Source organism: Pristis pectinata, chromosome 4, assembly GCF_009764475.1.
Source record: "Pristis pectinata isolate sPriPec2 chromosome 4, sPriPec2.1.pri, whole genome shotgun sequence".
NCBI lineage: Eukaryota > Metazoa > Chordata > Chondrichthyes > Rhinopristiformes > Pristidae > Pristis > Pristis pectinata.
Window position 1 is genome coordinate 19209321 of NC_067408.1, and position 13193 is coordinate 19222513.

A 13193-nucleotide genomic window follows, 5' to 3' on the forward strand; every position below is an offset into this window, starting at 1 on the left:
AAATGCCAGATGAAGGTAGCAATAAGAATTGGGTTTATTATCACAGACGTATGTCGTGAAATTTGTTGTTTTGCAGCAGCAGTACAGTGCAAGACAAGGTTACTACAAATTACAAAATAAATAGTGCAAAAAAAAGGAATAATGACGTAGTATTCATGGACCATTCAGAAATCTGATGGCGGTGGGGAAGAAGCTATTCCTAAATCATTGAGTGGGGTTCTTCAGGCTCCTGTACCTCCTCCCTGATGGTAGTAACGAGAAGATGATAAACCTAAATGAGAATTCTTAAATCAAGATGTTATTAAAACTACTTTTAATCCCTTACTGCAGATGTTAAATGTGATGTGATCTTGCATAACTTTAGTTTATAATTTCTCATAGGTTTTATCAATGTTGATCTGAAAAGAGAATTTGTCTCCAAACTGCTGAAGGATCTACTAGTAAACGGAGTTCAGCCTCCCTTGGTAGGACCAAAGAAAAAGGTATGCGGTTTAGCAATGGATTATAGCAGAATATTTAATTTCTAATAAAATAATTACTGTTAGGCTCAGCACAATGGCACCAAACTTGCCCTGTGTTAGAAGGTCATGGGTTACATCCTCACTTGAGAAATTTGAACATGTAATATAATCTGGTAATTCAATGGAGTACTGAAGGAATGCTGCCCTGTCTGGTAAACATAGAAACATTCCACTGCATTCATGTTTCTGGGAGGCTACATTAGAACAAAAGTAAGGAAGCACATCCAAATATTCTTCCTGAAAGTGTGGTGGAAGGAGATTGAAAGGAAAGATTTGGTAATTAGCAGGGTAAGTGTAAGGGAGTAGCACCAATTGTATTGGTCTTTCAGAGAGCAGGTGGAATGGTGTTAAGGTGGTGGTGGAGTTTGTTGGGAACTTTTGTTATCCTTCTGTGCCATAATGATTCTTCTGGAGTCCTGATCAATATTTATCTCTCAAACAATACCAAAAGTAATAATGTATTTAATATGTGATACCTTACTATCTCCATTGTTTGCTAAGTTTGATCTGAGTAATAGTGACAAGTTGTTTCTTTCATATGCCTCTTTAAAATGTTTGTGGAAAAGGCATCCATCTCATTAAAAAGGGAAGACTAGCTTCAGTCCCATTCAGTCCCCCTCCCTCAACTCTTTTTCCATTACATTGATGGTGCTGCTTCCTGCAATCATTTGGAACTTAAAAATTTCATTACTTTTGCTGCCAGCCTCCACACAGCTCTCACTTCCACATGGTCTCCATCAACTCTTCTGTAGCCTTTCTTGACATCCCCAACTTGGGGATAGGTTAGTGATCCAGATCCATTATACTCCTATCTACTCCGACAGCTATCTTTACTATACCTCCTTCCGTTAGTCTCCTGTAAGGACTCTATTCCATTCTGCCAGTTTCTCCATTTTTGTTGTATATGCTCTGATGACAAGACTTACCATACCAGTGCATTTAAGATGTCTTCCTTAATTCTGGCTTCACCTCTACCATTGCAGGCAGGGCAATCAACTGTGTCGCTTCTATTTCCCCACACACCTGCTTTCCCCCCACTTTTTGTAAGCACAGAATGGATAGGTTCGCTTTGTACTCGCTTTTCATTCCACATTTAACGAACCTTTTGCCATAATTTCTGCCATCTTTAAGAGATTCCACCTCCAGGTACATCTTACCCTCCTCTTCCAGCATTTCCTCTGCAACTCCCTGATTCACTCTTGTATCCTTTTATACCCTATTATATAGGGCAGGCACGGTAGTGTAGCGGTTAGCATAACGCTATTACAGCGTCAGTGACCCAGGTTCAATTCCGGCCACTGTCTGTAAGGAGTTTGTACGTTCTCCCCGTGACTGTGTGGGTTTCCTCTGGGTGCTCTGATTTTCTCCCACGTTCCAAATATGTACGGGTTAGGAAGTTGTGGGCATGCTATGTTGGCGCCGGAAGCGTGGCAACACTTGCCCCCAGAACATTCTACACAAAGATGCATTTCATTGTGTGTTTCAATATACATGTGACTAATAAAGATGTCTTATGTTATATCCCACCAACCATTCCCTTTCATGTGCCATTTTCCTTTGCAACTGTAGATGATGCAACACCTGCCCTTTTGTCTGTATTCTTCCCACCATCCAGGAACTCAAACAGTCCTACCAGGTGAAGCAGCAATTGACATGCACCTCTTCAAATTTAGCTTATCGATTTGGTTTCCTCTGCATTGGAGAAATCAAATGAGCTTCCAGTTGCCTGTCACTTTAATTCTGTATCCCACTCCAATTCTGATCTCTCTCTGACTGGCCTCCTACAACGTTCCAATATGCCCAATGTAAGCTTGAAGAGCTGCACTACATCTTCCAGCTGGGCATGTTGTAGCTCTTAGGGCTTAATGTTGAAGTTAACTTCCTTATTTTAGAACAGAAGTGGTAATATCTTTCTCTTTCAATTTGTTTGTTTTACTTTCTCTTCCATGTGTATCTGCTGTTTTTTTTAAAGAGTAATTGTTATCTTAACAACTTTTGGTGACACTTTATTCCATGCCTTCCTTCTATTCTCTCCATTCCTCCCCTTCCCTGTAGCTTCAAGCATACTTGTTTTCTCACTTGTTCTGATGAAGGTTCCTTGACTTGAAATATTGACTTTCTTTCTCTGCTGCTTGACTAGCTGCCAGCAATTTCTGGTTTTGTTTTGGATTTTCAGCATCTGCAGTTCTTTCCTCCAATTACTCTTTAATAATGTTGAACAACTTTAGAAATTCACAAAAATATGTTATAGGCAATGCAACACAGCCCAGGTACTACAATGTAGAAAATGTGCTATTTTTCACAAGGCAAAATCTCAGAAGCAGCAATAAGATAATATCATGATGAACTATTACCTGATAATAATTGAGGCATAAATGTGGCCACAAAACAAGAGAGAGAATCCCCCTGTTGTTCAACAAGTAGTTTGTAGAATTGTTCACGTCCACCTAGGAACTACCCGCCAGGCAGAGAATTCCAGAGATTCACCACCCTCTGCAAGAAGAAATTTCTACGTACCTCAGTTTTAAATGACTGGCCCCTTATTTTATAGTTACGTCCCTTTGTTTGAGACTCTCCCACTAGTGAAAATATCCCAACATCTACCTTGTCAAGCCCCTATGTTTGAATAAGGTCACCCCTCATTCTTCTAAACTACAAGGGCATCTCTGCACTGTGCATTAGAATTTCTGGGTCATTGTTTTTGCATGTAAGTTATTAACAAGATAGATAACTATGGCTGGCGGTGGAAACTCATTGAAGGCGGCCTAAATTGGGAAGGGTGATTCATTGAATGCAAAGACTGGTGGGGTGGAAGGTGAGGACCAGAGAATGCTAACCATGCTCTGTTCAGGAAGAGATGGGGTGAGTGTGGGAAATGGGTGAGATAGTAGAGGGGAAGCAAAGGTTTAAGAAGATGGAAGATATTTCAGAGCCATCGTGTGGGAAGACTCTCATTGAAGCAAGTAAAACAGATGGAGGAACTGGGAGAATGGAATGGAGTCCCTCCAGGAGGTGGGGTGGGAAGAACTATAGTCAAAGTAGCTGTGGATGTTTGCAAACTTGTAATAGATGTTTGTCAATAGCTGAATAGTGTTTGGCAATAGTGTTTGCCAAGCCACTGAAATGTAGACAGGGAGATCAAGAAAGACAAAGGAAGCGTCAGAAATGGATCATGCGAAAGTGAGAGCGGGATGGTAATTGGCAGCAAAGATGATGAAATTTTTAAGTTCTGTATTACTGCAAGAAGCTGCACCAATACAGTTGTCAATGTACCAACAAAAAGAATTGAGGGAGGCGGACCCATGTAGTACAGAAATAAAGACTCTTCCACGTAGCTCACAAAAAGGCAGACTTGGGTTGGTTCAGTGCAAGTTACCATAGCTATACCTTTGATATGGGGAAAGTGAGTGAGTGCAGTTGAAGGAGAAGTTGTTCAATGTGATAATGAGTACAGCCAGGTGAATGAGTGTTGATGGAAAGGAATTGGTTGGGCCTCTGTTCAGGAAAGGCTTTCAGACCATCTTGATGTGGAATGGAGGTGTAGAGGGATTGTATTTGCTTGGCCAGGTAGGACCATGGAATTAAAATCTGTTGAAGTGACTGAAGATATCAGTGGTGTTATGGATGCAACCAGGAAAGACTGCACCAGCAGAGAAAGAATGGAGGTAAGTTAGGAAGAAGTATGTTCAGTGGGGCAAGAGCAGACAGAAACAATGCATCTGCTTGGACTGTCCTGCTTGTGGATCTTGAGCAAGTGATAAAAGTGGGCTATGAGAGGCTGGGAAACTACAAGACTTAGCTGTGGAGGGAAGATCTCCTGAGGAAATGAGGTTCATGACTGTCTAGGAGACAGTGGCCTGATGATCAGTGGTGGGATCATTGTCCAGCAGGAGCTTTGGGGAAATGTCCGAGAGGTGACATTTGACCTCTGGGAGATAGAGGTCAGTTTGCCAGATCGCAGCAATATAGTTGTAGAAAAGAACCAAGAAACATAACAAGAAAATATTTGGAGATAAAGAAAGAATTTTAGTTTATGTACTGTCCTTCATGACTTGGAATCCTCAAAATTTTAAAACTGCTTAAATATTTTTTGTTATAGAAATAATCATAGGATATCAATTTGTTGGACTTGGCCTCTGGTCCATTTATTTTGAACTCCTTAGAATTAATGCTGTATTATATTTTAATGAAACATCTTAGACAATTATGTTTCTTTTCAGGTGGTGGTAGATTTCTCTTCTCCCAATATTGCCAAAGAGATGCATGTGGGTCATCTGCGATCAACCATCATCGGTGACAGCATGTGTCGCTTATTTGAGTTTGTTGGATATGATGTTTTAAGGTCAGTAGAAGGGATACGTCGATTTTATTCATGGAAAGTTAGTAACCAGAGTTCGTAGGTTTGTTCTCCTACTAAAAGGACAAAATTAACCAATCAGGTTGAATAATTAATGATAAGCAGCACAGTCTCAACCACAAAAAAAAAAGTTGGTTAGAATATCTAATTTAGTATTTAAATCGGTAGCAGGAAGGGTGATAAAAAAGAAGAAAAAATAGTAAAGAAAAATGTGTTCTACTTTTCAAATTCCAAAGCTGCAATAAACCTCAATTAAACCAATAACCAAGTACAATGATATTTGCAAATATCCCTTCATTCAGGTTCTTACGCATTATGATGTAAGACTGTGACGTAGAAATTTAAGCAATTTCTTACTTTGGCAGGAATAAGTAATCTCAGCTCAATTCATTACTATCTACAGCAACTTGCATTGGCCAATGTCCTTAATATCTCAGAACATTTCTGTGATGGTGAAGCACAAGTAATAGGAAAGGATGTAAGATGATACGATATATTGGCAGAGTTGGAACAAATCGCAGAAGGCATGTTTTTTACATTTTACTGTAATGATCGGAGCATTGCCAATAGCTCTTTCAAATGGCCAGTTTAGGTTTCTGTTGGGCCACTTGGTTGCAAATCTCACCACAGTCTTGATCCAAACATGGCCCAAAGAGCTGAATTCTTGAGGTGAGTCTTAATTGCCTGTAAACCTCAAGACAGCATTTGACCACATGTGATATCAAGGAGCTGTAGCAAAACAGAAGTTAATTGGCATCAAGGGTAAAATGCTTCATTGGTTGGAATCATATTTTACACAAAGGAATCTGGTGGCGATTGTTGCAAGTCACGCTAGCCCTAGGACATTGCTACAGGAATTGTCCAAGGCCCAACTTTCTTCTGCAACTTCATCACTCACCTCCCTTCCACGGTTAGGTCAGAAGTAGGGGGTGTTTTTTGGTAATTACACAATGGCCAATTGTATCTGCAACTCCTCAGCAAATGAACCAGCCCATGCCAGACATTTAAATCGTATGTATTATTTGAGGTCTGTCGTTTTAGAAGTTGTTTTGCTATTTTGATTTTTGGTTGAATATTTCTGTATGTCCGCTAAAATACTTTCATCAAAAAGAGAATAGTGAGGAGCAAAGAATTTCTATACAAAAAATATTGGAATATTTCTCCTACGTAAACTCTGCCATTCTATATTTCTTTCAGTGAGTAGGATTATGGAAAAAATGTCTTTAGATCTTTATACTTCTCCCTGGTTACAACCTTTTAAATTGAGTTCTTATGAGGCATCTTCATTGATTTCAGGTTAAATCATATTGGTGACTGGGGAACACAGTTTGGGATGTTGATTGCTCACTTGTACGACAAGTTTCCAGATTACCTTGCTGTTTCCCCTCCAATTGGTGATCTTCAGATGTTCTATAAAGTAAGTTTCCCTCAAGTTATATAAGCTGTTTCAGGACTGTGGTTCAATGTATACCTAAACCTGAGAAAGCAGCATTAATGTTTTGCTGTAGTGAAGTTATGATAGTAGATATGCCATGTTTATCGCGCTCTCTTTCTTATCCCACCTTTTACATTTTTCGTTCTTTGGCTTGTCTTTTGTCTGCATAGTTCTTGCATATTTTCTCTCTTTAGTTCTCTGTTCTTTGTTTCTCCGATGAGATAGAATGTCTCACCACTTTTCAGCAAAGTCATTCTTCATTTTCCAGGGGACCATTACCAATCTAATGTGGGGATATGTAGAAAACTTTGAACAAAAAGATGAACAAAAGCTTTCTTTCTTTCATTCAAACTTACGATTTAGTATCCACCCGTAAATTGAGTGATGCAGAAAAATGATCAAACCAATTTATCATATAATGTCTTATAATTAAAATGTTTAAGTTCATTTAGGCATTCATAACTTATTCCTCTTAGCAAAGTTCTCTTTTGTTTTAATAACTAATTCTTGTAATATGGGTGTCACTAACAAGGCTTGTATTTATTGCTCAACCCCACTTTGCCTTGGGAAAGTGGTGTTATGATGCTATTTTGAACTAGAACTTGAATTGCTATGGTCCATATGGTGGGATGCTTCCATTACTGCTGTTTGGTAAAGTATTTCAGAATTTTAACCCACTGATGATGGAGGAGTCAATAAAATTTGTACAAGTCTGGATAATGTGTGAATTGAATGTTGTTCCTGTGCTGTTCCTTGCTTTGATAGTTGTGAGTAGAGGGCATGGATTTGAATGGTGTGGAATCGAGGACACCATATGATTACAATGCATCATTATGGAAGCAGGAATAGTGTGAGCTTGGAAATTCTCATCCAATGACTTTCATTGCTCTAGAAACTGACTGGAAACAAGTGTTTTGTCTTGACTGTGAACATGTATTCCAGTGGATGCATTTGTTTGTTGCATTAAATCTTTACCTTGGTAACAATAGAGTCAGAGCAATACAGCACGAATACAAGCCGTTTGGCCCATCCAGTCCATGCTGACCATGGTGCCCACCCAATGCCTCAATGACGTTCGGCATGTTTACCTTCATCAGCCAAGGCATTGAATATAAGAGTTGGAATGTCATGTTGCAGCTGTGCAAAACATTGGTTAGGCAGCACTCTTTGTATTGCGTACAGCTCTGGTCACTGCACCTCAAGGAGGGATGTGATAGCATTAGAAGTGCAGAAGGGATTCACCAGAATGTTGCTTGAAGTGGAGGGCTTGTAAGGAGAGATTGGATAGGCTGGGTTTATTCTTATTGGAACATAGGACACTGAGGGGCGACCTTATAGAGGTTCATAAAATTATAAGGGGAATAGATAGAGTAGTCTTTTTCCTAGGGTGAAATTGTCTAAAACTAGAGTGCATAGGTTTAAAGTGAGGGGAGAAATTTCAAGGAGATCTGAGGGGCAAGTTGTTCCACACAGTGTGTAGTGGTTATATGGAATGAGCCGCCGGAAGAAGTGATAGAAGCAGATTCAATTACAGTGTTTAAAAGGCATTTGGACAGGTACTTGGAAAGGAAAGGAGTAGAGGGATACAGGCCTAATGCGGGCAAATGGGATTGGTGCAGATAGACATAACAGTCGCTAAGGACAAGTTGGGCTGAAAAGCCCTTTTCTGTGCTGTACAGCTCTATGAACCATAAGATCTTATTTTCATTGTAGTCTCTGTCTACATAAATGTTATACGTATCTTTTGTTAATTGGAAGATATTCCAACACCCCCAAATAAAAAGACAACACTGAAAGCTGGAATGCTTTACTGATATATTATTGTAATGTGATGCCTTCATTGTAGGATGCATTTGTTATGATCTTACTTAAGATTACTGGAGTGTAATCTTGAGTGATTATTGTGAAATAATACTGCTGAATATTCATAGAATGTAGTGCACAGAAACAGTCCCTTTGGCTAAACTGGTCCATATTGGTGGTTAAATTTCATACTCCACTTTCTCCAACCCTGCTTTTTTTTAAACTTGTTCAGTATAACCTATTTATTTTCCCTCATCTATGTGACCTTAAATGCATCCATGTGGCTTCTACTGCCTCTTGTGATCCGCATTCTAATGGCTCTGTGTAAGAATGTTTCTTCTATCTTCCCTATTGGATTCATAGTTATTGTTGTATATTTATGGCTTTTAGTTTTGATCTTAGCCTGAAGTGGAATCATTTTCTGTTTCTACCCTGTAAAACACTTTCATAATATTAAATTTTATTGTATCATTCCTCATTCTTCTTAAAGGAGCTGACTCAGTTAAACCTTTTCCAAAATTTGTTTCTGTTAGCTGGTCTCATTATTTATTATCCTCGCATTTTGTATGTCTCAATATCCTTTTTATAACGTGATTGGAACTGATCACATATGGTTATAATTTCTCATTTCCATTGTCATTATAGTAAATATTTTTACACATTCTCCTATGTCTCTAAAACCATAAAGAGACCAGACCTTTTAACAGTACTCCATGTAGTCTAACCAATCCTTTACACACATAAAATATCATGTGTTTGTCAACCAAGCTCTTAGTTTTAAGTTTTAAAATCTGTTTGCTTTATATCAGCCGTTAATTGACAGCTTGTATTTTCTTACATTTTGAAATTCTCAGCAGTTGTCACATATTTACAGGAATCCAAAAAAAGATTTGATGAAGACGAAGCCTTTAAGAAGCGGGCTTACCAGTGTGTGGTACAGCTACAGAACCACAATCCAGATGTTATTAAGGCATGGAATCTGATCTGTGATGTTTCTCGAAAGGGTAAGTCAGAAATCAAGAGACAAGCGGAAAGGATTCAGATGAGATTTGGGATTTGTCAAATAAGACTAAACCTGCCCTTTCTTGAAGGACCAGTTTGAAATGAGAAACTTTGAAGTTTCAAGGGACCAGTTAGGCAAAGATATCAAATTATGAGGGTTGAAGGGAGATAGTTATAGTTTAGGTCCAGAGCAGTAACTGGAACAGTATAATTGAATGGAAGAAAGAGTTTGAAGGGTTGAATGGCCTATTCCTGTTATTCTGTTCCTTCAGTAATTTTACTGCACACCTCCAAGTGTTTTGTACTTTTTTTTTATAAAATTACTGCGTAATTTCTTACGGGCAACAAATTAGGATGGCTGATCTGTGAAAAATGCTGTTTGGAGAATCAGTGCTTATTTATGTTAATTACTAAATCTTACAGATATGGTGGTGGTGCTTCTAAGGTTGGAATCCTGACCTTTGTGGAACATTTAAAGGGACTTGATGTATGTGCCTACTAGTGCTTTCTTCGTGGAACATACATCATAGATCTTTGTAGAGACATGTTACTTAACACAGGAATACTTTCTGTCAGGCATTTACCAACTTCTACTCTAAGTCACTACGCCACCCTTAATGATTCCTATTGGTCCTAAGACTCTTACTTTTGTAGTGGTGAGAGTTTATTCAGTCACAATGGGAAAATTCCACTGACGAGTTTTTCCAGGTAACTGCTTGTCCCTTGCAAGTTAGCTCTGTTGCTGTGTTGAGCTGAAAGTAGTGAAGGGAGGTGGTATGGAATAACTGATTTGGTGATCCAGTTGTTCATTCCATGTCAAGATTAAATAAGCAGACCAAAGTGCAGTTCACGATTTGTTATTTAGTCTACCTAGTCATAATGGTTAAGATTGAGAACATATGTATTAAATATAGTTATGATTTCTTGCTTGTTCACGTGGAATTCTGGAGCCATGTTTCTGATCAGCTGCACTTTGAGTCCTGATAATATTTAAGCATCTAAAACAAATAGAGTAGAAGGCTGAGTTCCTTTCTATTGTAATCACTTTTTCAGGTTTGATTTTTAGTGCAGACTTACTATCGTGTAGATTTTAAAAACTTGTTGGAAGATACCCAACTCTAAGGATGTAACATCCATTTTGTAGTTAATTTCATAACTCAAAGCCTTTCTAAATTTCTTGCAGTTTGGAAAGATATTGGGGATTGAAGGAAGCATTTGAATAATTAAGCTAATACTCCATTTGCATAAAACAACTTTTCATATTCCCCAGCCTCTGTGGAATACAAACGAGCTCTGCATATTGTTAACAAGAAATCTTTTATCTAGCACAAGGAAAGAATGACCCAGAGCTGAGACCAATAGTGCACACTGTGGATCTGGGATAGAATACCAAGCACTTGCGTTTTAGTGCCTATATCCATTCATGGCAAATTTCCATTTCAAATTTTGTTATTGCTCATATTAGCTGCTCATGTTGTCTCTATAGACTATTTGCTTTCTCAGGTTGAATAGCTATTACTTGTATAAGCCTTAAGATGACCAATGAGTTGGATCTTTCTCTTTCTTTATATTACTGTGATTTAGTCTTAAATGTATTCTCACCTCTTTCCCCATCCTTAGTTTGCTTAGGGCTGCCTTCTTTCAATCTTTTTTTTTCCCCAGAATTCCAAAAAATTTACAAGAGTCTGGATATAAAACTAATTGAGAGGGGAGAATCGTACTATCAAGACATGATGAATGATGTTGTAAAATTATTTGAGGAAAAAGGTAAGGAAGTGGCTAGAATGGATAATATTGACATTTCTGCATTAGCCACAAGAACTCTCAAAATCTTGACACTTGCATAATTCAGTTGCTGGGTCTATTTTTTAACTGATCCAGATGTTTCTTCCCCAGCTGTTACTTCTTGTAACATGACCTTTGCTATTTTACATGTCACAATATTGCTTTTTATATAATTTAACAACAATATTGCACTGTAGTTGTAAATGAAAATAAAGTAGAAAAGGACAAGTGAATAAAACTTGCCAAATTTCTTTGAAGTCCCTGCCCCAATGAAGATTTTCTTCAGCTAAAAGATAATAAAATCACCTGTGAGTGAGTTAAAGGCTGAACAATTAGTAGAAAATTAAAATAGTTTATATTTGGGATGGTGGATAATTGCGACTAATTTCAAGTTAGAGCAGTGTACTCCTGTTTTGCAAAGTTTTAGTGTATATAATTGTTGAGCATGGTTTGTAGAGTCAGAGGAAGTTTCATGCTTAAAACTTTAACACTGGGGTACCATATGAACTCTTGAGATGAGATTTTACGAACACCTTGTTAGTGTTCTTTGTTATTAGTAGGCAGTTGAGTTTCTAGAAAATTCTGAAAGATCAATGCAATGACCCATTCTGTGCTGGTTTATTAACTATTTAACATTTACCTGAGGAAGTAATTTAACAGCACAGGTTTTGTATTGTTACTATATAGATGAATAATCCAGAATTGCATAATTCATTCCAATAGGTTTAGTCCAACTTGATGAAGGCCGAAAGATTGTTTTTCCACCAGGCTGCTCAGTGCCCCTGACGATAGTAAAATCAGATGGAGGTTACACATATGACACATCAGATTTAGCTGCTCTTCGACAAAGGATTTTTGATGAGAAGGCTGATATCATTATCTACGTTGTAGATAATGGGCAGGTTGGTTATACTCTGAAGTATTCTGCTTTTGTCTCTCATAATTTGTATGTTGAGCAATAAAATATTTTGATATCTTTTATTCATTCGTATGGCATTTCATCTTTGGAAAGAAATCTGCATATTGGAACTGTTCATGATAAGTGGAAACACCATACCAACTTCCACATTGGTTCCATGTATCAAAAGTGGGAAATAGATGCTCTAATATTAAAAGCTATTACCCTTTGATCTCAAAACTAATAATAACGAATCCTGAAGTGAGTCTCAGGAATGTATTAAAATAGCATATGTATAGGAATGTGTAATTTGCATTTAAGTATTGTAAGCAAGTAGTTGTTGCACTAATTTCTTCTTTCATACTATTGTGAGTTCTGAACTGAGCACTGGATTGTTGCCAGGACTTATCATTCCATCATTATTGTGGACTGCATGAATTCCCACCTTAATCTAATTCTAATCATGTTTTTTTTCCCTTCCACGCTAGAGCGTCCATTTCCAGACAGTCTTTGCAGCTGCACAGATGATCGGCTGGTATGATCCCAAGGAAATCAGAGTAGAACATACTGGATTTGGTGTGGTATTAGGTGAAGATAAGTAAGTGCTCTTAATTCAGATTTTAATAATTTTCCTCTGCATATTAAGTTTTGAACAAGATGATTTTATTATGACTTTCCTGAATCGTTGTGTCGTACTAACAATTTCAAATAGTATTGAGAGGTACTGTCAACAAAGGTAGAGTAGATTAACACTCCTTTTGTTATCATCGAACTGGGGTAAAGCTGTTATAAGACAAACTGAAGGTCTGTTTGTTTTGCTAGGCAAAAGATTTTTTGTAATTGAGCTTTAACATGTAAACTTTAACATCCATGTTCTACATTTCACAATAAATTGCCATGTTCACTCAGGTTTTATTCACAATCGTAGGAATTTGTTAAGGAAGGAGTCATGTCTGACTAATAATTATTTTTATGGACAACATGAAGAAGCACTGAAGGCAGATCATTTCATTGGCCTGGATTTTTGGCAAGGTCACTTAGGGCAAACTAGAATGGACGTTAAATGGTTGGATGCATTTAGAAAGCCATAGGGAGCATGTCTGCAAAGCCCTAATGGTAGCAAGAAGGCGCATGCATAGAATTTCTCACTAAGGCATTCATGCCTATATTGTATAATTATCTAATAAGTTAGAGTACTACATGTATTTCTGGTTACCACATTACAAGAAAGAAGTGATTACAGTCCAGAGCAGATTCACAGTGATATTGACAAGTCTGGAAGATTTTTAGTTATGAGGAAATGCTAGATGTGCTGCTTTCTTTAGAACTGTGAAGACTGCCAAAGGAAACTAGTTATATCTGCACTAGTCAGGACATTCATAATTTGTGTAC

General features: G+C 37.8%; 1 protein-coding gene across 1 annotated transcript in view; it reads left to right on the forward strand.

Moving 5' to 3' along the window:
* rars1 (arginyl-tRNA synthetase 1) overlaps positions 1–13193 on the forward strand; it is a 48441-nt gene that overhangs the window by 22011 nt on the left and 13237 nt on the right. Inside the window, exons 5-11 of the mRNA XM_052014009.1 lie at positions 382–482; positions 4742–4863; positions 6175–6295; positions 8991–9120; positions 10781–10885; positions 11627–11805; positions 12290–12399. Coding sequence (XP_051869969.1) covers positions 382–482; positions 4742–4863; positions 6175–6295; positions 8991–9120; positions 10781–10885; positions 11627–11805; positions 12290–12399 — 868 coding nt within the window. The remainder of the gene's footprint in view (positions 1–381; positions 483–4741; positions 4864–6174; positions 6296–8990; positions 9121–10780; positions 10886–11626; positions 11806–12289; positions 12400–13193) is intronic.